The following is a 27,262-nucleotide window of genomic DNA, read 5'->3' as shown; positions in this document are numbered from 1 at the left end:
CCCCTCCTCCTAAAGATGCATAACCTATTGGGTAAAGAAACAGCTCGAGGAAGGAGGACAGTATAGGTTCATGAACCCTTCCCGTTTCCAGAGCGTGGTCCACTTTAAGCTCTCCCAGATGACCCAAAAGTCTACGCATCTCACATCTCCCTGACATTAAAGTCTAGGTTCCAAAGAAATAAAGTTAAGGCTTGATTCTGATCTCCAAGGTTTTTGTTGTTGTTGTTGCTATTATGTAAGTCTATTTACACAAGGTGTGAATGCACACAGATATACATTAAAAAATCCCTGGGAGGTTGCTAGGTCTCTACACTCTTATAGGTGTAGACTGGTGTTTGGTCATTGTTGTCTTTGTATCTCCCTTCCTTCCCTCTTGCCTGCAAAGTACAGCCAATGGCTGAGACACGGGTGACCACTGCCGTGAAATATGTAACAGAAGCTGATCTGTAAAAGCTTCTAGAACAAACTAAAGAGAGTGACCAACATTCAGGCATCTCTGCCTCTTCCCATGTCTGCAGGGAAACTGTCACTGGACTCTGAAGCATGTCTACTCAGCTCTGTTCTGCTAATGACAGAAGATGGGGTAGGAGGGAGTAGACTTGCAGGTGATCCTCCCCAAGCATTCAGCATCCCCAGTTCCTGCTGCTGGGTCATGTAAAGAAGTCAAGAGTTGGTCACAGCTCTGACCCACAGTTCTGGGGGATCAGCCCACGGACATCCCTCCAAGGAGGGCAGAAGGACCAGGATCCCCAGGGCTCACAGAGCACAGTCCATCTCTCCAGGTGGGCACCCTTGACTCCAGTCTCCCCCCCCCCCTTCATTCAACCCTTCCAGGTTTTCACTGCACCACTCTGAAGTGGACGTGCGAGAGAGAATAAAGTCATCTCTTACCCACGTGGTCTACTGCACCATGCGTAGCCTGATTGATGAAAAGGGTGACCGTGAACCTATGAGATCAACTCATGTGACCTGGGTTTATGAGCCCAGAGAACACGGCAAAGGTGATAGGACGTCACTCCTATGATTCTGCTGCATGATAAAAGACTCCCTCTTGCTAGCACACTCCCGCAGAGGCCGGTTTGATGAAGGAAGCAGCCATGTTGGAAAGCCCGTGGGCCAAGAAATTGTGAGCGGCCTCTAGGAACTGCAGGAGGCCCCTCAGAGCTAAGGAAAGCCCACAGCCAACAGTCAGCAAGGAGCTGGGCCCCGGTCCTACAACTGCCAACAACTGAATTCTGCCAACCACACGCATGTGCTTGGAAGTGGACTCTTCCCCAGTTGAGCCTCCAGAAAATACAGCCCAGCCAACACTTTGACTACAGCCTTGTGAGACCCTGAGCAGAGGATCCAGTTAAACCGTGTCCAGACCCCTGACCCAGAGAAATTGATACAATAATGTGTGTTGATTTAGGCCACACAGCTGGTGGTAGTTATACAACACTGGAGAACTAATACAGTGACCATCTCCCACCAAGTTACTAAATATGACCAATGCCCACGAGGAAGAAATCTATACATTCATGAACCATTTATTTACGAGCCGTCTTTTCTCTTTTTAACCTATGTTATAGGCTTGTTAGTAAACGACCAATTTTATATTCCTCATAATTTCACATAGTAAGTTTGACCAGCATTTTCACTGCAACAGCAGAAAGGGAGCAGGCCTCTGTTCAAGAGAAACTCTGATGAAACAGAAATCTAAGTACTAATCTTAAAACAGCAGACTGTTCTTTGCGATGGGACACCCTCCACGGTGCGGTAGTGACCAGTGTGGACTGCAGACCCAAGTGCATGTCCAACCCTAAAGCTAAAAGGCCAGGTCCGAGAAGGGGGTACACCTCCAACACCCTGACTGCACACCTAGAAAGTGAACCAAGCTATGCCCAAGGGGTCCCCTCGCTCAGGATGCTTCCCCCAGGCTTGTCCTACATTTTCCTTCTTCCCTGACACATCCTGGACTGCTTGGAGGTCACGGCTTGCCATCAGTGAAGGGAGTTAAGCCCGGCCTTAGACCCCAGACCTGGGTCCTCACCAACTGCAAACACGCTAGACCCATCGCCCTCCATGCTAGCCAGCAAGGCCACTAAAAGACTTGTTACCACTGCGGCTCATAGTTCGCCAGAGAGTGGAGACTACATCAGAGGAGATGCCACACAATTTCCGGCCTGATCTCTTAATCTGGGGGGAGAATCAAGGCGTGCTGGGATACAGGTCCCAAGGTTTACCCTGTGCCAAAAGAATCCTAGGCCTTTCCCTGGGCCCACGTAATCCAGCTGCTCTTTTCCCTCATCCATCCACTTACATCTTCCATGTCTTGGAACAGAGGGCACAGCCAGATGCCCTAAGGACGCTTGGGGTTCCTGAGGTTGAGTGAGCAGCCCCATCAGAAACTGCATAGATCTCAGTGACAGTTCTTGGGGACAGACGGTGGCCACGCAGGGCCCCTTTGCTACCAAGTTGCTGGCAAAGCCCAGGTACTGTCAAGAGGAGAACTAGAAAGGAAGAGGGTTGAGTGGAGCCTCCAAAGGAAGGCTTAGGGTTGCTGTCTCCCCCATGCTCACTGCAGCCCAGGGCCAGCCTTCCTCCTGCTTCCTGCGGGAAGAAGGAAACACTCCCTCCTGGTGTAGCTCCTTCCGCTCCAGGACAGAGAAGCACAATTTTGAGTAGTATTCCTCCTGCCTGTGAACACACAAGCACCCCCCGTCACAGCTGCAGGGGCTGGGCCGTGTCAGGAAGATGATCACAAAGTGAACTCAATGAAACTCTGGAAGTTCTGCAACCTCTAAGCTCCCCTAGCGCTGTCAGGCAGGGTCCATTACAGCTCGGGGTGTACTTACAGAGGTGAACTTACCTTACAGCCACTGAGGCCTGAACCGCAGGGACCCTGCTCTCAGGTGCCCCTTCCAAAGCCCGGTGCCTAATTGTGTGTGTGCCCTTTTATTTTCCCCAAAGAGCGCTCCTCAAATTGTATAAACTTCGGATCCCCCAAATCCGGGCCCACCCCTGCAACGGACAAGCCTGCAGACAGCCAGGAGTCCTGGAAAGCCAGCGGTCCCTTCGGTGGAGCAGCAAAGGCCTCGCTGCAGCCTAGCGGGGTGAAGGCTTCGCGAGTTCCTTGCAGGGGGGCGGCCGAGAGGGGCGGGTCCCAGCGCATCCCGGAACCCCGCCCCCGCTCCTCGGCCCCGCCCCGCGCAGGTAAACAGCCGCCCGCGAGCCAGCCGGGGGACCCGCCCGCGGCGCCGCGCCAGGCACCCGGGAGAGGCCGGCCCAGCAGGCTCCCAGAGACCCGGCGCCCGCCGCGCCCCAGAACGTGCGCCCGCGCGGGCAGCCCAGCCTCACCTGGCCGGGCAGGCGGGTGGCACCTGCGGGCCGGGCGGCTGACCAGGGCACGTAGCCAGGGGGTGGAGAGCACCTGAGAGCTGGGGAACCCATGCCTGTGGCTTCCCAAGACCCTGTCGCGGGGCTCGGCCCAAGGGCGCGTAGGTAAAAATTGGTGGAACTGTATACATTTAAGATCTGTGCCTTTGTTATATGTAAATCATACCTCAGTTTAGAAGGAAGGCGGGAAAAGAACGACCCCCTGGGCTCCCAGGTGCTTCCAACTTTCACAGATTCAACCACTTATTAGACGGTGGAGGGGTGCAGAACGTTGCACCTGGAAAGCTTTAGGGAGTAGGGTCCGGGAGGTCGGTTTCTGCCTCCTCCGCGCAAAGCGGAACCAATCCTGCCACTGCCTATCACCACCTTGGCGATAGTAAGACTTCCTGGACCTCACCTTCCTTGTCAGCAAAGTGGGGTGATAATAATATGGAAGTCGAGCTTTAAAGGAGGTGAGAGGGTGCATAGCACCCTGTCCGACCCACAGTCTTCACCTAATGGCCTTTTGGTCCTTCCCTCAGAACAGCAGGCTGAGACTGTTTTTGACAGGTTCCCAGAGAAGATCCAGAGGCTAACACCTACCCCCATCTCTCACTTACAGTCACCTAGAATGAAGGGCCCATCAAAGACAAAGCCTTGAGGGAACAAGTTGCCACCATCAAACAGTCAAGGATATGAGGACTGAGAAGCAGTCCCGTCAGGCAGTGCTAGAAGCTTAGAGAAGATACACTTGTAAGCTCCAGTCCTGAAATATTAGCTCAAGGAAAAGACTGAAACCTTGAGATCTCTTATGATAGTTCCTAAATATCCTCTTACCTCTTGTGTCCGTAAGGCTGAGAAAAGTAGAAAAACAAATGCAAAATTTTATCCCAATGAGTGGCTGAATGTCTGTGCTGGTAAAGTTACAGCCTTTCCATAGAAATCATTGGTCAGGAAGCAGTGGGACCCAGAAAAGCAAAACAGAGATATATGGGAAGATTTGAAAACCTTGGAATTTTCTGAATTCTAAATCCTCAAAGAGCCTCCTTTGTCAGCTGAAACACACTGCCCTTCCTCCAGTCTTCTGAAACACTTCTTGAAGACACTGCAATTGCTTTGCCTGAAGGCGTCACCCTGCAAAAGAAAGCCAGTTCTCCTCATGCACTACCCTGTATTGTCTCCAGAAATGATCAGTTATATCCCAGCATGCCTCCAAAGGAAGGGCAATGGCAAACTCAAACCGGGAAGAATAAGGATTTGAAACCAACATCATTTCGGGATTTTTCTAATTTTACTGACAAATCGGGGGAAACTATGTGTAGGAATAGATTTTTAGGGTGCTCAACAATGGAGGGAAGAACATAAGTCTAAATGAGTCTGAATTTGTTGACATATAATGGTTACAGAGGTCCTGGGGTTGCTGTGCTAGCATGAGAAGCACGGGACACCAGGCGATTGTCCCTAAAGTACTGAATGTCATGTGTGACCCAGGCTGTCCATTATGTATGGGTCATCTAACACACTCATCAAATTCCATCACCACTTGGAAATGGTTCACATGGACTGGTGTAAGCCTTTGCTTCTACTAATATGAGGTAGGGGAGATGTTAGGACTAACTTTAGTTACTTATATTATCAACCCTGGCAAGAAGCAGCTTGGAGAAGGACCGGACACAGCTTATCCACAACAATATCCCCTTTATTGATATTAATCACAGTTATGAGGTCTTGTCCATCAGAAAGTTTGCATTATGTAGAACTACATACAAAGACATAAAAATACACATACACCAACTAGCAAACCAATTAATTTCAACCAATCAGAATCTCTGAATGTGTCTTCCATTGTGATCATCAGTGCTCCAGAAGAACATACATAGACCCAGCGTACAGTTGGCCTTTGAGGTCTTAAGAGATTTCACAGAGCAAGGTATTCACCCTTGGAAGCAAGTCGACATGTAAACTCAGAGGGCAGGCACTGATAAGCACAGCACCTGAACACCCGGGTCTTGGGCTGCCTGCCTTGCTGGCAGAGCCCACTCAAGGTCCCATATGCTACTTTGACCAAGAGGACGGCAGGCATTAGCTCCGTTTGAAACAGACAAATTCTATCACCCCTGCTCGAGAAACTACGTGTAGGATGGAGCAGATTGGCTTCTAGTCTAGTTCAAGTCATCCCTTTAGAGTCATTTCAGGATGATGACTTGGCTAAGATTTACCTTACAAGGGGAATGTAAAAAATCTCTCTTTTTCTTCCTACCCCTTCTTCCTTCTTCATCCTAAGCTTTCTGGCCAAACTCGAGCAAAGCCTGCGACAGCTTAAGGGTCCAAGGTTACAAGTCACTTGGTCAACAGGGAAGGACCTAGTGCAGATTCCAAATGTCTTTCTCTCACTCAGGTTAGCTTAAGTGGCTCCCTCCATAACCACACAGGAGTCTGAGTTCCGGCTGGTGTCCCCAAGTCTCTTAGAAAAGGGAAGGCTATACATTTATCAAAATGAATGTCTAGGGGATTTGGACACCATGACAAACCCCTTTGCTCTGGAATCCATAGAGAGCAGAGGTCTCTCACCAAAGCTGCACTCACACCCTGTGTTCATGGTTGTCTGAATTCCCTAATCCCCTTAACATCAACAGTGCCAATCTTCGCCTTAAAAAAAGTAAAATAAAAAAGAAAGAAAGAGAAAGACTAACCGATTTCCTTCCCTTTGTCTGTGTCCCCTCCCATACACCATCTCCCTCGGGGGACACAGAGGAAGGCATATTCCTCTTGGGCTGGCTGGACCTTGGAGAGTGGGTTGCTATGTCCATGACGTTCCAGTTCCAGTCTCACGGGTAGATGATCAATGGTGAACGATCACGAGAGACAGACGAGAGATGTCCTGGCCATTCGGCTCTGAGTCACGGGGCAAAAATGCTTAGGAGGCTTCTCTCTTGGTAGCTTGCTCCTGTAGGTGGTGACCTTGAGAAGCTGCCACTGAGCCCAGCGAGGGAGACTGAGGGTATGACAGCAGAGATTTCCCTGATCTGTGTGTCCTTGGTAATCTCGCCAAAGAAAGATTCTATTTAGTGGCCAAACGAAAATCTGGAGTTCCGTGACACCTTGACATTCTAAATAAAACCAAGATCTCCCTCCAAAGAAGAGTAAAAATTGTCTTACTATAATCAGAGTCAATCAGGATAATGAGATGAAAAGGAGAGAAAGGAAAAGTGTTTTAATGTAAAGAAAAGAGGCTTGTGGTCCCGTTGAAGCCAACCATTGCAGTTTCCTGGTGCTGCTTTTCCTGGGGTCCGAAGCATCTCGCACTAGCCCAGGCCAACATCGAGGGACATCATCACCACAAATCCCAGAATGGAGGCCCAGGAGGCCAGTTTCCCGTTACCGCTAGGAAGGAAGGGAAGGAAGACCTTAATGCACTCTGGGACACCATCCAAGCTGAAAGCATCCTCTGTGAGGTCCAATTCCAACAGAAAGTACACCACTACGATTAATAAGAACAATATTGACAAGTAACATTTCTTGGGGCTTGCTACATGCCAGGCAAACTAACTCATGTAACCACAAAGGATGGTCACATGAGATCGGTGCTGTCATTATTCCCGTGTTACTCGTGGGGAAACTGAGGCATACAGAAGTAACATGCCCAAAGATACCTCTCCTGGCTCTGGAAAATATCCTTGAATAATACAGAGTGGCAATTAAATTCTCGATGGTATTATTGAGTCTGACCTCCACATCATTCTGCTATAAAAACCAAATGAAACAAAGAAAGCGAGCCCCTACCCCCTGGCACCCGGCCCACGGCAACACAATGAGACTATGGATGGATAGCTCTGGCTATCAGAGCTCACCGCTCCCCTCATTCCAGCCCCAGAAAAACCCAGAAAGAGAGGGGTGGGGAGACAAAGGGACATACGCAAAACTAATCACCTGGATTAGTGGAGTGTATATGCTCCTAGTGTTACTGCTCCGTCTCTCCAATCTCACCCCCGCCCCCGCCACCCCTTACTCGTCTCTCTTTCATTTCAGAGAGCACAGCTGAAAAGGGGGGGGGGGGATGATCTTGGGAGGGGGCGGGAAGCGGTAAGAGCAAAGAAAGGAGTAACAGATGAAGGACGGTAAGATCTGGAGGCTGAGGCCCCGGGAATGGGAAACTGGCCAGGGGCAGATGAGGGACGGTTCGTTCTCCAACCTGATCTGAGCCTCGGGGATGATGTCGTCCATGACCACATAGACCATGGCGCCAGCAGCAAAGGCCAGGGCATAGGGCAGGAGGGGCTCAGCCAGCACCACGGCAAAGGCACCAAAGACCCCGGCCAGCGGCTCCACCATGCCGCTCAGCTGCCCGTACCTAAGGAGAGACCAGAGACATGCGCCACCATGGGGAGGGTCAGGCAGACACATCGCCAGCGTGCTCAGACTGCTGACTCAGCCCCAGAACACAGACGCCTCATTCCGCATCGTAGCTGCGCCTGGCAGTGCAAAAGGATTTCGTTGCGTCTGCAGCCACCTCCTTCTTCCCCGACCTTCTCCGACACGGCAGGTGCCCCCTCCCTGGTGTCCTGTAGGGTTTTAAGTCTTCTGCATTGTCTGTTTGCCATAACAGCATGATTGGGATCTAATTCACATACCATAGGGCACGCCCATTTCATCTGTACAGTTCAGTGGTTTTAGTATAGTCACAGGGTTGTGCAACCATCACCATGACCTGGTTCCAGAACATTCTCATCGCCACAAAAGGAAACCCCATACCCATTCGCAGCCACTCCCCAGCCCTCCCTCCCCCAGCTCCCGGCAACCACTGATCTGCTTTTTTGTCTCTATGGATTTGTTTATTCTGGATATTTCATATAAAGGGACTCATGCAATGCTGGCTTATTGCACCTCGCATAATGTTCTCAAGGTGTGCCCGTGTCATAACACATATCAGCGTTCACTTCATTCTTTTTATGAGTAATATCCCACTGTACAGATACACCACATGTCTTCTGTCTGTTCACCGGCCGACGTCGACATTGTCTCTTGACCGGCAGGACACTGATTAGGAGTGGTGTGGACATTTCCCAAGGACGGCTGTGCCTGCTAGGTTTGGGGGTTCAAGCCACCACTGCACCCCTTCCGAAGCAGCTGTAACCACACCCCCTGGCCGAAGAGGTGGACCTACCCGGCCAGGTATCTACTGAGAGCTGGTCCCCACTACCCCCATCTTGGATTAAGGTGAGACTTCTTCTTTTAAAAAGAATCCCTTTATTTGAGCTATAGTGAGAGTGGATCTCTGTTGCTTGAAATCACAGGAGCCCGGATGAAAACAGCAGCCTGCATGAGCCCTGAGGATTCAGAGAGCAGGAGAGAAGCCAGTACCCGCTCCCCACAGCTGAGCCCGGCCAGCTGTTGCGTTGAATACCAAAGGGAGTTGGGACATCTTTCCCATTATCTCTTGTGTGGGCATTGGGCAAGATATACTGCCTGTGAGCCTTAATCTCTCCATCTGTAAAATGGGGCTAGAGAAACCCAGAAGTGCACTGGGGCATTTCCCTGCCCAGCTGGCCTCCTCAGTGACAGGACAGGGCTGTGAAGCTCCCCACTCTCCTGCTTCTCTCTGGCCAGGAGTAGACTGTTGGCATGAGGAGACACTGTCTACACTGCAGGACTCTCTAAGGGCACACTGCTTCCAGACTTATGCTGTATGCATGGGTCAGCAGACTTTGCAATTCTGTAGTGTGTATACAATTCCTGGCCTTGGCCTTGTCACTTCAGAAAAAGAGTGAGTTTGACGTCAAGCCCAGACTGGACTGAGAAGAAAAAGTGTTTAATCTTGGGGTCCAGACGCTGACCACAAGGCCCCCCATTCCCTCGCCTCCTGTTCCATAGTGCCCCTCCTATATGAGACACCAGTCACAGCTTTGGGGCTCCCGGAACTCACATTTGAACCAAATCTCTAAGGCCATTTGCCTGCCCTCACTCCGTCCTCTGTTCTGTAGACTCCAACAATGGAGAAAGAGACAAGAGAGGGGAAAATAAAATAATGTAAGTATGTGTAAGAACTTGTAAGTCATAAGGTCCCATAAAACGGAAGGCATTTTTAAATTGTTGTTATTAACAGTCTTTTAAAATGCCCTCACCGTACATTCTAGAGCAGTGATTGTTTTGACAAAGAGGTATTCTGGGGCTCGGAGTCCTGAGTCGAGGGACAGATTAGACTTCTAGTCTTGGAGTCACCACCGAGAGCAGGTTGTCTGACTCTCTGGGCCATGGTTCTCCCCTCTGAAAACTGAGGACTCACCTTACATGTCACTGAAAAAGTAACACAAAGGAATAGACTAGAAAGGCCACGGGGACTATGAAAACATGAAGCTGGAGTGCAAGAGGCATCATCTCCCAGACCCTACTGACACAACCCTGGTGTTCACATTGACCAGGGTTCTGACCGGGGCCAATGTAATGACTCCTGGGGACAGGCTGTGCTCAGATGGGCCTACGTAAAGGTGTGTGACATTGACAGTAGACAATGGATTACTTCCTACCTGACGGGGAGAAAACCCAACACTGAACAGGCATGGCGTGGCTACACCTGGAGGCATTTTGAAATAGGAAACATGACCATTGGGGCTAGTTTATGTAAAGGTCGAAGGTCAAGAATGAGTTTCTTAAGCTTCCTTCCACCCTTGGGGGTGCAAGATTCAAACAGATTGTCGGCATTTTAGCAGGAGCTCCAGGGTCACTTCCGGGTCAGAAGAGGTGGCTCTCGGAGAAAGAAGCCTATACGAAGGGCTGCTCTGAGCTTTACATCAGACACGACCGCGGACTCTGACAGCAGACACTCTGGAGCACTTACCAGAAGGCTCTCCAGGGGGAGAAGCCAGCCCCTCGCAAGGGGAGGCTGACAGCCAGGCCCTCCGGGAAATTCTGGATCCCGATTCCAATGGCTAAATTCCTGAAAGAGCAAGAAGGCACATGAAGGAGCACCCGCACACACCTGGGACCCCGGACTAGACCCAACGCCGTCCCTGGGTGTGAGAGATCCTGGTGAGACCTGTGGCAGGTGCAGGAAGGAGAAAGGTTAGGGCCTGTGTGCAGGTGCAGGGCACACGGAGAGGAAGGGGCTGACGTAGACCGTCCACCCCTTCATGCTGTCCTTGGTCCCCAGGGACACTCGATCTCTATGGCGTCACATAAGCAGAGAACGTGATGGTTGGGCATGAAGATGACCCGGGTTCTGCCACTGAGCTGCATAACCTTGTACAAATCATTTACCATTGGACATCTCAGATCCTTACGAATAACACAGCCGGGCTTGCACGGGGATGGTAACATCGCCCATGAAGGACTGTGCACGGCTGTGTGGCCCAGTGACCTCAGGCCTGGAACGTTCCCAGCACGGGTGAGGTGCTCAGTACGGTTTGGGCTTTATTCCCTTGTGGCATGGAGATGGGTACCTGGCATTTTACTGTGAGTCAAGCTCAGAAACGGGACAAGGGAGTACTCAGCGGACTCCAACAGGCACACCGACCTCCCGGGCTTGGCCATCCCGCTGACTCTGCGGGTCTGGCCCTGGCACCACACTTCTTTGGGCCCCTGTGGTGCTCACCGTGATCCTCTCTCCTCTGCTCCTGCAGGATGTAGAGGGGTTGGGCTCTGGGAACTGGTCAGGCTCAAGGACAAACTGCCTGCTGTCTGCAGAGGGTGAAAAGGGCCGGCCTCGGGATCAGGGTCAAGAGTCTCACTTCTTGGGTCCCAGGTCTAGGAATCCAAACCCAGCTTTGGATCATACCGTCCAGCCCTGCTTGAGTTATAGGGCCCTGTAAACTCCCACCAGCCCTGGGCAGAAATGCAACTTGTTCTAGAAGCTTCTGCTAAACGGGAGCTCCCGTTTCAGGAGCAGGGGGCATTTGAAATATACTCCTTTTTAAGAAATGAACCTTAAGGGTCCATTTGCCAATATTTCATTGGCTCCTGCCTTGCCTTCTCAAACAGACCCTCAAAGGGGTGATCTTTTTTTCCCCACACTTTTCCAGTATCCCTCCCCTCCCCAAATGGATAAGTGAATACAACCAGCTTTCTTGACCTTTTGCAAAGCCCTGAATCCAAGCTTTCCTTTGAGGAAGAGCAAAGCGTCTGACCAGTTCTTGTACCCCTTTTCTGACCGCGGAAACAGCATTCTGCGGCAGGCTCACTGTCCATGGCCATCGCCTGCCCCGCCACGTTCACAGGTTGGCGCACACTGTCCCCCCAGCCTAACCCCGGACTTGCCAGCCCCATGTCACCAGTAAGTCAGAGGTGGGGCTCCCCGTCCAAAGTCCTCATGGTGACACACTGACTGCAGCCCTCCGCCAGGCGGGCTATGGAAGCCTCCTCCGCATCCTGTCCGGGAGCCACCGTCCTGATAAGCAGCACAGAAACCCCATTCTTCAATCCCTGGCAAGCCACATGACCCCTGCCCTGCCCTGGCTCTGGCATGGCGCTGCCAGCCCAACCAGGTGCCACACCCTCGGGATCCCACCAGGCTGTCCTCAGCAGAGCACTGGCTCGTCGGGTGACCTCCACGCCCCCCCGAGAGCTCCTGGGCCCCTCACCCCCAGACAATGACTGGACTGTGGATTCTCCACCCTTCCCATCTTCCTGTATGTCCCTTCTTAACTCGGCTCTGCTCTTCATGGGCCCACACGTGTCACCCACCTCGTCCCCCTGCTCCACTGGATGGCCTGCATCGGTGAGACATCAGCTAGCTAGGGGTGACCCAATGGACAGGCTCGGTCCCCTCCGCACCCCCTGTTCCACTTCATCACTTGCATCAGCTCCAGGCTGAATTAAAGCCCAGAGCTCCCGGCCCTGGCCATGCATTAGCAAACGCTGATGCCCGGGCCTGCCGTCGGGGCTCCAGTGAATCGCTGTAGTGTCAGGCTCCAGATTGGCAGAACTTGGAAGAATGTGCTGATGGCGTTGATTGCCAATGACGTCAGACATCACCAAAATGGGTGAGGGTGAGGATCGTGGCCATACCCACCTCCGCCCCGGGAGCCCCTTCCCTGTTATGCTGCCACCCAACCAAGAAGCATCATGGGGGTGGCCCCAGGTGGGAGCCAAGGACACCAGCAGCTCCTGTGAATGCACCATCTGGCCTGCAGGCTGGGTCCTTCCTGTGTATGAAACCCGAACTGGGGGGGCCCTGGAGGGGATTCTGAAGAACAAAGAACAGAAGCAGCAAAGTGGGGGTGACAGTGGGGAGACAGGACTAGCAACAGCAGAGACAGAAGACTGGCTCCCAGGTACCCAGGGCAAAGGAGCAGAAGGGGAGCAGAAGGGAAGCAGGGGCTCGGGCTGGCAGGGCTGGTCCCTTGGAAGCACGAGCTTGGAGCTGACTTAGCAGGGGGGAGGGGGCTAGATCAGCAGGCTGGGGCCCGGCGAAGGCGGTGCAAGAGGGCAGCCTGCCAGGAAGGAAGCCCCAGGTGCTCCCTCCCTCTTGCAGCCCTATTCTGCTCTCCCCGGGCGCCACTTGACCCAAGGGGCATGCTCTGTCGCATCCCCAGGGAGTGGGGTTTGGTGGGCCATCCCCTCTTTTGTTCGACTTTGGGGAGGGAAAGCCCAGATGAGAGGCGTCCTTTCCAGGACGGGCTATGAAGATTCCAAACAGGATTGAAAAGCAAGGGGAAAAACCGAAACCTTGGCCTTCCCGAGACAGTAAAGCTGCTGTGTTCTGTGTTTTGTTCTTCCCGGAGGGAGCACAAAGACACCATCGCCAGTCTAGACTGTGGCAAATTAGCGGCAGGGAGAGGGAGGTGGGGATGAAGGGCTCATTAAGGAAAGAAACCACAGGCTCTCCCCTGATGGCACCCCTTCCCTTCGGTGTCAAGCCAAGCCCCACAGTGATCTGTCACTTGAGCCGGACCAGGCTTAATAGAGAGGGGAGAGAAAGGCCAGGAAAGGCCATCCATGGGGAGATCAGGGGCAGGGAGGAGAGAGGGAGAGCGGAGGCAAGGAGGGTGGAGGGGGGCTGAGGCCTGGCAGGTGCAATGCTGGCCTGGCCTCCCTGCCCTTATCTTCAGATACCACAGATCCCAAGAGATGAGCAACAGGAGGAAAGGCCATGCCGGTGGGCAGTGGTTTCTGCTTTTTCTTAGAGGCCTGAATCCATTTCCCCTCGACCAGGTCTGGCTTCTCTGCATCTCCTCCTCCACGGCCCCCACAGTAGGTCAGAGAACACTCGGGTTCTAGGGCCGTTGCAGGCCCCGTTGTTCAACACTTCCATGGTTAAGGGAGAAACAAAGACACAGAGAAGCTGCATGTCTTTGGAGACAGTATGACAGACAGTGGGTGCGCCGGACAGACCTGGGGGAGACCCCCAGGGGCACCACCATGACCCAGTGCAAGCTATACACAACTCAGACTTCACTCTGTCTGTGAGCCAGGCACAAACTCCCCTCATTTTTGGGCTTCTTCTGTGGACAATTGCCGTGATGTGCTGGTCACAGCTCACAGCCCAGAGCCGGGCTCCTTGAATGGTCCTACTGTTAAAACTGCCCGGGGTTCCCGAATGAGGCGGTGCTCGGGTTCCCCACTGCCTGGCGACCTTCCCAACCCCACACGAACTTCTCCAGCTCATGCTCCTCAACCTTCTTGATTCTGTGACCTCCTCCTGGTCAGGACCAAGGCCAGCAATGGCAACCGACAGCCAGCCGGGAGCCCCCTTTCAAGGGTGACTCCCAATCCACCATGGAGCCCTGGCCATGTGCAAGAGCTTATGTCATATGTGAAGAGAGATGTTAGGAAGGGCCCCCCACATGTTCAAGGAGTTTACAGTCGAATAGAGGGCAAACCCCTGCTTACAAAGAACTACAGGACGGTGCCCAACTGGCTCAAGGCTGTAAGGGAAGCACGAGGTACGCACGGAGAACATTCCAGGAGAGGAAGATGATCGGAGACAGAACGTGACATTCGAGATGGACTTTGAAGGTCGGGGAACCCTTTAATGGACAGAGAGAGATGGGGAGATGCACATCCTATGGGAAGAAGGAATAGAGCAAGTCGGGCGCCATCCAGGCCTTTTTTTTTTGCTTTTCCCCAGTTCAAAGCCCACACGCATGCACGTACGCACGCGCACACACACACACACACAGGACACGCGCAGAAGTCACAGCCCAGCTCTCCCAGACATCAGTCTTGTAAAAACCCTTCCTGTGCATGGGAAAGCATCACAGCCCGCTGAGTCCGCTGGCTTTTGAGGGAAAACCTAAGTGCTCAGTGCCCCAGCCCCAGGCCCATCCCAATGGTCTCCCCAAGGCCAAGTGTGGGGATGCACCCCAGGGGTGTCCAGTCCACCTTTGGAGGCACTCTCATATGCTGAATGAGATGCTTGGAGGGTCCCTCGAGACCCATTTATTGGCTGTGTCCAGCCCAACCTCTTACTTAACGTCTTGGGCCTTGAACGTGGGGAAAGCTTTCTGCATGTGCCCTGCGGGCAGCAGCACAAAGCACAGAGCACACAGTTCCCCTGGCGGCGATGACCTGCGGCCAAAGTCAGCTCTTCTCTCATCTCCCATCTCCCGATACTACACCCATTAGAGGGCTCCTGGGGTCCCCCGGCTGGAATAGAAACGACCATAATCATCCCGGCCATTTACTGAAGGCGATGAAGCATCAGGCGTGGTCGTGGGTGTTTTACATGTCGCAACACACGTAGTCCTCTCGACCACCTTGTAGGTGTTACCTACCTTTAATATCCCCATTTCACAGATGGGGAAGCTGATGCACAAGCAGCTGTTCCCTAGGTCACCCAGCCACGAAGTGACAGTGGTCACATACTCTGGGTCCTCTGGGCCTCACGCGGACCCATCAAACCACCTTGGAGAGAGACGGTTACCTGGGCTCCAGTCCCCAGCAGTGGAGCCGATGCTGCAGCCACCTGCAGGTGGGGCCCACTCTGGAGGCAAGGGGAGCACACCGGATCGGGGAAGTGTTAGCTAGAGACCTCCAGAGTTCAGGGAGTTGGAACAGCTCCCCTGTATCCGGGGTTCTCAGCCTTGCCACTGTGGACATTTTAGGTCAGATCGTTCTGTGCCGTAGGGGCTGTCCCGGGCCCTGTGGGGTGTGTAGCAGCATCGTTGGCCTCTCCCCACCCGATGCCGGAGCATCCTCCCGGTCCTGACAACCGAGAATGTCTCAGACACCGCAGAACATCTTCGGGGAGGGGACTCCCCGAATCATCCCTGCTTGAGAACCACTGACCCAAGAGTAAGCAATGGCTTAGGTGAGCTGGCTTCCTCACCAAGTAGCTGAACACCAGAAAAAATGGCTTGGACCCAGCCAGGACAATATCTGATCCCATTCATCTTATTTGAGAATTTCTAGGCTCGGTGGAGTTGAGTCGGCTAGAGAACTTAGTGGTGGCAGGACAGACTCCTGGGATTCAAGGTAAAATCGACACTGGGGAACGACCGGGCCTCTGCTCTGGACTCTGGAGCTGCATGATTCCGGGGGAACCATGCACATCGTGCAATCTGTGAATAGCACCGCACCCCCCCCCCCGGAGTTGTGAAATGGGACATTGCAATGGGACATTCCTGCTTGAACCCCAGCTGCACGTCATTGCTCAGCATGGGGTTTAGTTCTGCGGTTGGAGGCAAGGCGTCCCCAGGGAGGCTACAGTCGGGAGAGTCACCGATTTCCCTGAGAGCTGGCAGGGGAGCGTCCTTGCAACCCGCAGCCTGCTCTCCAGGCTATGTTCTCTGGCCCGCCGATAATGAAAGAAGAACAGCATATTCCTGACAAGCCCCGCTTCACCCGGGCTCTCGGATCCTCCCCGGGCCGTGAGCGTGTGTGTTCTTGTGCGGCAGGCCCTTACATACTGTTTTGATTGTTATCGTCCTGCCCTGAAAGGCCTGAGTGTTCAGGCTCGGCGGTGACATCACCGGCTTCCCACTCGGGCTGCCGCGGGAGGTGTCTGACGAGCTTGCAGGTGGGAAGGGGCTGGATGCTCCCCGCGGGGCCGCCGGGCCCTACCTGCTCCGTGGAGCTGGTTTAGCACAGAAGGGATCTTCCCCCACCCCCTTCCCTCGGTTTTGGGAGGCTTACTGCCACAGGCTGGAAAGCGGAGATGACCCATCCTTTCCCTTAAAGTCTGCGGCCCTTCTCAAAGAGGGCGGGGAAAGGCCCCGGGAAATCAGGCCACAAGGCAGGGTGGCGTGGGAGGGTGATTCAGGCCACCATTGCGCACTCCTCCTTGCAGAACAGCACAGAAGCCTCCTGGATGATCAAGGGGCTCTCTCACTCCCCGAGGGACGCCCTGGGGATCTTCACCTGCCAAGTCTCCCAGCAAATAAATCAGTCCTACCTACAGGCCAGGTGAGAGGCTGCCTCCATGTGATTTAAAAGCACCCGGGGGTATGTACCCGCGAGCCGCGTGTTTATATAGTCATAAAAAGGCTCTACCAGGTTCTCAGTAGCTCCATCAGTAGCCGCAAACCGAAAATTAAGCAAGTGCCCGTCGAGGACTGAATGAAGAAAGAAACGGTGGTCTGTTCAGCCAGTGCGATAGCGTTCAGCCACGAGGGTGAACAATCTAGAGCTACATGCAACAGTAGGAAGCATCTCAGAGGCAAAACTGTGGACCATCCGATTCTTGGTTTCGGCTCAGGTCAGGATCTCAGGGGCCTGGGATCGAGCCCCACTTCAGGCTCCCTGCTCGGCGAGGAGTCTGCTTGTGGATTCTGCCTCTTCCTCTGCCCCTTGCCCAGCTCTCTCCCTCTAATAAATAAATAAATTAAAAAAAAAAACTAATTGATTTTTAAAAACAATGCATTCTAGCAGAAAATGTGGAGAAGAGCCCCTGTCTTTGCCTCCGATGACTCAGCTTGGTCGTTCCTGCTTGGGGACATTCTGTGAATAGTTCAGGAGGCCCTACAAGACCCAGGTGGAGGATCCCATGAGGGCTATGGGTGCTGAACACTTTGTAAACTTGGCATGCGGGTGGTTTCCCCACGGCCGTAGATTGGGAGACCCCTCACTGCAGGGTCTTTCCTGGGATACCTACGTCCATTCCCCTGCCATGCTTTACTCCAGTCTCTCATTCGCTGAATGCGTCAGTCACTCCATCTGCAGGACCACCATGTGAGGGGAGGGGATGCAACGAAAACATTTTGTTCTCTAGCACGAAAAATGCCGTTACAAACCACTGAAAAAATTTTCCAGCATTTTGGTACTTTCTTCTAAAGAGCCTTGATAAACGTTTATTCTTTCTTTCACTTACGGGGTGTAAGTTCATTTTCCATTTTGTAGACGGAGTCACCAAGGTGCCGCAAAGGGCAAGTGCTAATCTGAAAAACACAGCACGGGTCACTGCAGTAGGGCGACCCATGTTGGGTTCCAAGCCTTCCCCAGGTGCCATCTCCGTATAACACCACAGAGGTGGGAAGGAATAGTGGCCGGCGACGGCTTCGGGGAAGGAAGACAACAAACCTTGAGGTCATTCTTGGCCACTTTCTCTCTCGCTCCTCACACACAACCTGACAGGGAATCCTGGGGATCCATCCTCCAAGCCTGTACGGATCTAGGCACCTCCTACCCCCTCCACGGCTACACCCAGGTGGGGACCACCACCATCTCCTGCCCGTTTACAGTGGCAGCGACCTGACCGGTCTCCTTGCTTCTTCCCCGGCCCCTCCAGTCTGTTCTCTCCACACCTTCTCCTTGGCTTGAAACTGCTGTGGCTACCCCTTTCACCCAGAGGCAGAGCCCAGGTCCTTCTCCTGGCTTTCTGTGACCTACATGTCCCCACCCTCTGTTCTCTCTCTGACCTCCTCTATTCCTCTTCCCTGCCTCCTTCCATTCCAGCTGTCCAGTCTTTCTCTCTGCCCTTCTCTCTCTGCATGCTTGGTTGCTCCTGCTTTGGGCGTTTCTACTGGAATATTCCTCCTCGGGTAGCTGTGGCTCACCTCTTCACCTCTTTCAAAACTAGGCCATCTGACTTTTCCAAGGCTAGGTCATAAAAGACATTGTGGCGTTTGTCTATGTCTCTTGACCGTGAGCTCTGGGGGAAGCTGGCTGCCATGTTGTAGGACCCTCAAGCAGCCACACAGAGGCACCCATGTGACGGAGGGCCTCCAGCCAGCAGCCATGTAGTCTGCCATCTTGGAAGCTGATCCTCCAGCCCCGTCCAGCCTTTAGAGAAGTACAGCTCCAGCTGACTCCTTGACTGCAACCTCAAGAGGGACACAGAGCAGGGACCACTCAGCAAAGCCACTCTCCAATTCCGAACCCACAAAGAACGTGAGATAATGTTTACTGGTTTGAACCACCAAACTTTGAGCCATTTTGTTATTCTGCGGTTGTAAGAGTCACCTTCCCAATGAAATCTGCCCTCGTCCCCTTATCTAAAATTACAAACCATCCAGCACTCCCATGCCCCTTTAAGCCTAGTTGATTTTTCTTCTCCTCTCCCTTGTGTTTTTTTGATAGCATTGCCTACCATCTAACCTACTGTGCAATGTACTCATTTTTCATGGGTATGGTTCGTTCTCTCCCCCACATCCGACCCGGCATCAGAACAAGCTAGGAATCTCTGTGCACCGATGGCGTCCCGAGCACTTACAAGGCTGCCAGGTGCACAGCCATGAAACAGACATGCGTGCAGATGCGGCCCGTGAGCTCCAGCAAGGCTGAGGTCTCGACTGCTCCCAGCTACAGGTCATCAATCAGCAGCGAGCCTGTCACAACTCCCTGGGCCATGGTGTCTTCTGCTCTAAAATAAGGAGGCTGAATTGGGCGACCCGTAAGCTCTTTTCCAGATCCTAAGCTCTGTGATTCCTAAACAAGGGCGGTATTGTGGGTTCTCTGGATTCCCGGGGCTGCAGAGACAGGCCTCCGCTTTTGCCAAAGCTCGTTTCCCTGGCCGTGCACATCTGGAAAGCCGAAAAACAAAACCATCGCCTTGTGCACATCTGGACAGCATAAACCAATCATTCTAAGAGGAAACTCCGAAACGGCTGCTCAGCGAAAAACCGTGATGCAGGCCAAATGAGAGGGGCTGAAAGGCTCCTTTCTTTTCCACCCGCCAAACAATCTTCTGGGCACGAAACTGGAGGCTGAATTCTCTACCGCTGAATACCATATGCTCTCAACAGCCTTCCACTGCGGCCTCCGTCACGTTGCTCTCTCTGCCTGGCTTCTGGCCAATGCAAAACTCAGAGAACAGGGATTTTTCCCCCCACTCCCTTGTTAAGACCAAACGATACCTTCACTTATCCTTGGGGCATGTGGACCGAGTTCAAAGCTGAACACCACCTGCTCCTCCTCCTCCTTCAGGGACAGCAATTGAACAAGCCAGACAGGGAGCTTTGAGCTCTGGTGAGAAATCGCGGGCAATTTGCATGCAGTTCTGACTGCAGCTGGGCAGAGAAAGCCGCCTGTCACTATGCAGTGTGTGGCTGGACAACCAGCCTGGGCCCCCAGAACAAAGAGGTATGATATTCCTTTGCAAATGAAGCGAGGTTCAGGGGTTCTGAACTTCCTGCTATCTCTCTTCGCTAGCAAAGATAAGCAGTGCAGGGAGTGGGGGAGAGGCAGACAGGGAAACGTGCGCTTCTACCCACTTCCAAGTTCACTGTCAGGGATGTCATTGGCTTGATGGCCAAGACAACCTGGAGCACGGGAAGGCTCGAGCTGCAACTCAGTGTGTGCAAACAACTGGGGATGCCTGCAAGGAGCAGATGAGGGTAGGCGAAGACCTGGGGGTTAGGGGGTGGTCATTCCTCACCATCATTCTTTAGAGGTCTCTTGAGGGTGCAGGTGAAGGGGAGGAGCAAGATCCAAGGAGTTATGGCCCCCTGAGGCCCAGGCCTAGACCCTCACTCTCAAACCGCGGCATCTCCCCAGGACTCAGAACACTCCATCTATGAGGCCACTGCCTTCTGCTCTCAAGTCTGACGACAGACGGAGAGCTCACATGGCCCCCAGTCCCCAGCCTGCTGCCTCTGAGTGTACACTGACGTGAAGAAAACCAGGCGGGGCGCTGGAAAGAAATCTAACAAAAAAGAAACCTGTTCCTTCTGTATCCTGCCTAGCTGGGGACGCTGAGCTTTGCTGCTGGGAAACCACTATGTCTTCTTGGCTTCTCGGTGTGGATGAAGGGGAGTGCAAGATAAACGTCCACAAAACCAGCGCCAACGAGGCGGGCTGCGGATAATCATCTGCTGGGAGTTTCTGAGCCTGCTCTGTGTGGATGCCACCAATGACACCAAGATGGCGGGTGAAGCAGCCGCCCTCCTTCTAGAAACAGCTGGAGCTGCTCACAGAGGCGCCTGGCTAGCAGCAACCGTGGCAAGAGCACCGGGCAGCTAACTTAATAAGCTCCTGCTTTGCACCAGATCCAGAGAGAAGTGCCGTTGATGAGTCATCTCATTTCACTCGGGCAACTACCCTACATGAGAAATGCCAGTAACCCGTTTCATAGATGTAGAAACTGAGGCTTAGAGAGAGGGTGAAGTACCTCTCCCAAGTTCATGAGCCCCCAGGCAGCTGAAATCCCAGCTCAGGTCTGCTGATTCTAGAGCTCATGGGCTTCACCTCCACGTGCTGCCCCCTCACACTCCTGCAGAAACCTTGCAAAGCGAGGGTGGATTTTCCTGTCATCTCAGTTTATGAGGGTAACCTGTGATTATGGGCAGGGTTTCACACCACGAAGCCGTCTGGTACCAATTTTCTGCCGCAGGGGTTAGAGATGGGGACCTAGCACAAACATTGTAAAAGATCCTATTGGTTTAAAATATTGTTCTTTAATTCTCTGTAAAATCAGAAGAGGTTCCCAGTATTTTCAAATGAGTGGCTGGGTTCTGGCACATATCCTGGATCCTTTTCTCGGTCAGTAACTATAAAGAATTCCTTGGCTACTATATGTAGATCTCAGTGGGCTCCGATGGATGCCCCAGGGGCCATTCCCAAGGTGCCAGGAATCCCTAGTCTTCCTGGTGGGAGGAAGCCAATTAAACACTGTCATCTCTGACCCCTGCACTCCCTCTGAGGGGTAACTAAGCAGTGCAAGTCCAGAGAGAGGGGAGGACATAACCACAGGCTCTGCTGGGGCACAAAAGGAGAAGAAGGACCGATAGTGTCCATCACACGGCCAAGAAAGCACGATCATGCCAACAGCTGCTTGGTCCCCACCCGAGGAGCCACTCAGTATAGAGCCCATCCAGGCAGAGCTGAGACTTAAGGATCACCCCATGTGAATAGGAGATTATGGAGAAGACAAGACTGCCTTCCCCGCTGTGTCCTATCAAAACCAGCCAGTCCTCTGGCCTCTTCAAGAGCACCAGTGTCATCCAAGACACAGAGACAGGGACTGCTTCCCATTAAAGGCGATTAAGGAGACGTGACAACCAAATGCAATGCCAAAATCAACAAATAAAACATCAGCAGACACATCTATAAAGGACATTCGGGAGTGATTACAAAAATTGGATAGGGTCAGTGTCCTAGATAATTTCATTAGATCAATGTTGAATTTCTTGGGTGAGATAATCTTTATCCTTTCTTTTTCCCTCAAAGTTAAGTAGGTTGCTTTGCTCTGAGACTTCTCAAATAACTTAATATGCAAATTTAATCATTCATCAAATATTTAATTTTTTTTAAGCAATGTTGACACCCAACGTAGGGCTCAAAATCACGACCCCGAGATCAAAAGTCGCTTGCTCTTCCAACTGAGCCAGCCAGATGCCCCTATATTCATCAAATATTTAAAGAGTCCTTACTATGTGCCAGGTACTCTGTATTTTTTTTACTTTTTATTCTGAAATAATTTAATATATATATACGTGTATATATATATATATATATATATGTATATATATATATATATATATACTCACAGAAAAGTTTTAGAAATAGTATAGATGTCCTATGTCCCCATCATCCAGATTCCCTAATGTTAACAAAGATATAACCACTGGTACAATTAGCAAAACCACGAGAACAACATTTTACATCGGTGTGAAAAAGAAGGAAGGACTCCCACCCCATCCCCTCCCTTCCCACACCCCCTGTGTAATCAGTCTTCTTAGTTTCTGGTTTATCTTTGTACAGGTGAGCAGACATATCTCTATGTTATTATCTCCCCCCCTTTTATTACACAAATGTTAGCATACTACAGATGCTCTTTTTTACTTTGCCTTTTTTACTTAACAGTATGTCCTGGTAATCCCTCCAAATCAGTTCACAGAGCTCTTCCCCACTCTTTATTACAGCTGCATACTACTCCACTCTGTGGCCATACCAGTTTATTCAACCCCAGTTAGGTTACTTCCAATCCCTTGCAATCACAAACAATGTTGCAATGAAAAAATAACCTTGTGCATATCCTCATTTTCACATTCTTAGAAGTGTATCTGCACGGTAGATTGCTAAGTGCTGCCCAGATCAAAAGGGAAAAGCAAATTTCTTTTTGCTAGATGTCGACAAGTTTCTCTCCAGAAGGGCTGCATCAATTTGCATTCCTGCCAGCAGGTATGAGGGGGCTGGTTTCTCCATGGCCTCATCACGGAATATGGTGTCATATTGTAAAACTGTGCCCATCTGATAGGTAAGAAATGATATCTTGGTGCTATTTTTTTCCTTGGTGCTATTTTAATTAGCATTTTTCTAATTAGGAGTTCCAACATTTTTCCTACATGCCGGAAGGACATTTGCATACCTCTTTTGTGAATACGTGTTCATGTCTTTTCCTCTCTTTTTTTTTTTTATCAGAACGTCCTTATTCTTAAAAGATGCAGCTGCAGTACATAGAGGTGAGGGGCCCTGAAATGTCAAATGGTTCAGTGGGGAAGAAAAGGATGTGTGTGTGTATGTGCGTGTGTGTGTGTGTGTGTGTGTGTGAGCATATATGTTTATCTATCCAGGGAGAGAACAATAGTCTTATTATACACACACACACACACACACACACACAGAGCTCCTCCCTCTCTGCATACACACAAAATGAGTCAGTCGTCAACAGCCACCGTGCTCCCTCCCAGAGCTGCAGCAAACATGCTCGATCGCCCAGCCTCCCCTTCTGCCTTCACGGCTTCCACACGACAAGTCACTCTGGGAAGGACTTCAATGCCGACGGGCCGGCCACATCCCTAGGAAGCCCGGCAAACTGACAGAGCACTCAGGTGAGCCACGATGTCCCCTGTCTCCTGGAATCCCGTCTAGCCAAGGTCTTCAAGGTGGGCCCCCCAGGCCTGGTCACTCCCCATCAACCTTCACAATGTGTGCCATGATTACTTACTTTAAATCACCCACCTTTTGTTCTTCAAATGCCTTTTTAAATCAAATTGTAATACTTTCGTCAGGGGAAAAAAAACATTGCCTTATTTGCCCGACACAGAAAATAACCACAGAGGTAAACAGGGGGAAAGCAAATCCGAAACAGTGAATTGGCGTGTCTGTGATGTAAATCTAGACCCAGATTTGGTGTCTGGGTAGATGGTCCAGCGAGGGCCCCCAGCCCCCTGCCACTTGCCGAAGTCAAAATCCCAGATGGAAATTCCCGATCATCTTTTTTTGAGGGGGGGAGGGGTTCCCAGTGCAAATACAGTCTGTGGCCCGGACGGTCACAGTATTCCGAGATGGCATCTGGCAGGCAGGTGAAATTAGCATGTTGAAAGAGCTGCGCCTGGCGCCTGGAACAGAGTAAGCGCTCAGTAAACGCTAGCTGCTTCCTTCATCACCATGACGATGAGGAGCCGTGTGCAAAAAGAAAAGCGTTAACAGAGCAGGCTTGAGACAGCCCTCCTCAGAAAGGTCTGTTTGTAGGGCTGGCCCTTTGCTGCTTCTGGGAACCTGATGAGGGTGTCTCTCTGTGCCCAAACTGTTTGTGCAAATCATATTGTTTACGCTGAACACCTGCTTCAACTTCTGGGAGCCTGGAATTTTAGTATGCGGTAGTCAGAGGGTGCCTATGTGACCAGCCCCCAGTAAAATATTTGGGCACGGAGTCTCTAATGAGTGTCCTGGGTAGACAAGAATTTGCACATGTGGTCACAAATTCATCCCTGGAGGAATTAAGCACACGTTGTGAGCTAGCAAAGGAAAGGACTTTTGGAAGCTTGTGCCTGGCTCCCTCCAGACTTTGCCCCACAGATTTTTTTGCTGATTTGGCTTTGTATCTTTTCCCTACAATACATCTTATCTGTGAGTATGGCTGAATGCTGAGTCCTGTGGGTCCTTACAGTGACTCACCCAATCGGGGTAGGCTTGGGGGACCTCCAGTGTAAGAAGTAGCAGTGGTGACCATGGCTGGTGTCAGGTGGCTGGACCGAAGGGAAGCTGCACACGGCACCCATCACATCCCAGGGTTGCGAGTGGGAGGCAGCCAGGGTCCCCCACCTTCGTGGATTGGAAAGTGGAGCTAAGGGCTGAGAGGGCTGGTGGACTGGAAGAGGCTCAGTACATGAAACCCAAGGCCAGAGGTCACCATGGGACCACAGGGACCAGCGATGGAGGCACATTCGAGACCCTGCCTGACACCAGGGGGCCCGTCACATCACAGAAAAGATATAAGGAGAAAGGACAGCACCCCACCAGAGGCTCCCCTTGGTCAGGAGAGGGCTAATGCTGAGAATTCTGATCTCCTTTAGGGAAGAGGAGAAGAGGGAGGGGACTCTCAAATTGCCTGTGTGTATAACCCGAGCCTAGCATATCTAAGACTAGAGGTGACAGGATGATCTTTAAATGGCACGTGTTTGCCATCCAGACAAATGAAGGCTAAATTCATGGACAAGTTCTCAAACTTGACGGTCCATGAGAATCACCTAGAGGGTTTGTGAAAGCACAGACTGCTGGGCCCACCCCGAGCATCTGGTAGATTGGAGCGGGGCCTGAGAACATATACTTCGAACGGGTAACAGCTGCCAGGAGCCACACTTTGAGAACCACTGACACAGAGACATAGATTTACATGTCACGATCAGAATGAATGGGCCTCTGCTGTGCAGGAGGGAGAATGGTTTGGCCCAAACTGCATGAGCCACCCTGGGCAAGGGGAATTTCATGAATCCTCCCTTCCAACAGGCCGCAGCTGTGTGGGGAGGCCGGGCTCAGGGGGAGGCGGGCTCGTCAAAAGCCCCAGTAAGGCTGTCTTGGCAGAGCTCTGGGGAATCGGAAATGTTCTAGAGCCTTCCAAGAAGAGGCACATGCCGCCCACCCTGTCTCAGGCACTTGCACAGTGCAGGCAGTAGTGGGATATCCCAGCCCGAGCCTGAGTCCAGACGGGACCCTTCACACCTGTCGTGTCTTGGCCCTGCTGGGGGGGATTCTCCCAACAGATGGGCATGAGTTCTGGGCTCCAGGAAAGGCTGCAGGCATCCAGAAGAGGGACAGTCCCTCCTATTTCCTTAGGCCAAGGGTTTTCAGCTGCGGCCGACTCGGCCTCCCAGGGGACATCAGCGATGTCTGGAGACTTTTTTGGTTGATACAGCTGGGGCCGGGCTCCTGACATAGAGTGTGAAGAAGCCAGGGATGCTGCTAAGACTCCCACAGTACATGAGCTGGCCCCGTGACACCGGCGTCTCTGCTTCCAGGCGTCAGAAGTGTGGAGGGGTGAGAATGCCCACTCTGTACCCATGCACAGCAGGCTCTGAGGGCAGTAGGCACCAGCTGGGACTTGTGAGAATGGGGAGATGGAGCTAGAAGGTCTCCATTCAATTACCAAAGAGTCCTCAGTCATGCGCCTTGGAGGGCGGCTAGGACGCAGCTGGTGCAGGAGGCTGCGTAAGGAGGGAGACGGCGGAGGAAGCCCACGGAGGGCCCTTCCCCACTGCCAAGGCCAACCTGGAGACCACGCCACCACCTACAAGCCCTGCAAGGCCCACCGCCCTCCTCTCTTAGCCTGAATTCCAAGCTCATTCGGCTCCTTCTCCCTCCATGCGTCTTGGAGCAGGGACGACCATATCCATCAACTCACATCTCATTCACAGAGGGAGCGAGTCCAGATATTTAGAGCATTTTTGGAATACACCACATTTATACCTTTTTTGAGCTCCCAGCAGGTTTCCCTATAAAGCTCTGCTGTAAATGGCAGGCTGGGTGCCTGCTCAGCTCACAAAAGCCCGTTTAACTCATCCATTAATGGCTTCTAAGTACCTTAAGTCCCTTACGGCTTACGTCAAGCTTTGTGGGGGAGGTCAGGAACTGAATCACCATTTAAAACATGTTTGTTTTCCCTTATGGGAAAAGGCCTTTACTCTGAACAGTGGGAAGGCAAGAAGAAAGCACTAAAGAAATGAGTATGAGACAGAATGTGGAGACGGGAGGAATTCGAAACTCCAAGGAGAACATTCCTTAGCCGCTGGGGTCATGATCATGAAGCAATTCAAGGATTAATCAATCCTCAGTCATCGCTGACTTCCTATTCTCTCTCTCTCTCTCGGCCACGTCGGCTTGACGATTCAAAAGAGCAAAAAACCCCAAAGAATCCATGCTGCAGGGAAGGGCAAGAGCTGCTGGAACCAAAGAGGGACAAGCAGGCCGGATGCTGGGGTTCTGGAGAGTTTCCTGAGGGAGGCTGGCCAGGGGCGGAGATGAAGCCCCGTGTTCGTCAGGACTCGACGGGCATGAGCAAGGGGACACTGGCCTGATGTGAGGTGGGCTCGGAGGGCCCGGTAAGATTTTTTTTTTAAATTGTGGTAAAATTCACATGGCATACAATTTACCATCCCAACCATTTCTAAGTGTACAGTTCAGTGGCATTTCGCACACTCACAATATCGTGCAACCACTTCCACTACCTAATTCCAGAACACTCTCATCACCCCGAAAGGAGACCCCATACTCACGGGCCGTAGTTTCCCACCCCTCTCTCCCCAGCCTGGCAAGCACGAATCTGCTGTCTGTCGCGGGAGCACAGAAATGGGATCGTGCAATATGCGACCTTCTG

General features: G+C 52.1%; 1 protein-coding gene across 4 annotated transcripts in view; it reads right to left on the bottom strand.

Annotated features, from left to right (window-relative positions):
• Positions 1–5,035: 5,035 nt before the first annotated feature.
• Positions 5,036–27,262, bottom strand: part of SLC39A11 (solute carrier family 39 member 11) — a 401,963-nt gene continuing 379,736 nt past the window's right edge. For all 4 annotated transcript variants that reach the window (XM_087854168.1, XM_045814067.2, XM_045814066.2 and 1 more), the window contains 3 exons: positions 10,193–10,291; positions 7,550–7,708; positions 5,036–6,741 (listed from right to left, as the gene is read on the bottom strand). In XM_087854168.1, coding sequence (XP_087710294.1) covers positions 6,663–6,741; positions 7,550–7,708; positions 10,193–10,291 — 337 coding nt within the window. In that variant the 3' untranslated portion in view covers positions 5,036–6,662. The remainder of the gene's footprint in view (positions 6,742–7,549; positions 7,709–10,192; positions 10,292–27,262) is intronic.

The sequence above is a fragment of the Ursus americanus genome, chromosome 23, assembly GCF_024610735.1.
Source record: "Ursus americanus isolate L20-20 chromosome 23, mUrsAme1.1.p, whole genome shotgun sequence".
Classification (NCBI taxonomy): Eukaryota; Metazoa; Chordata; class Mammalia; order Carnivora; family Ursidae; genus Ursus; species Ursus americanus.
This window is presented reverse-complemented; position numbering and strand designations above follow the sequence as displayed.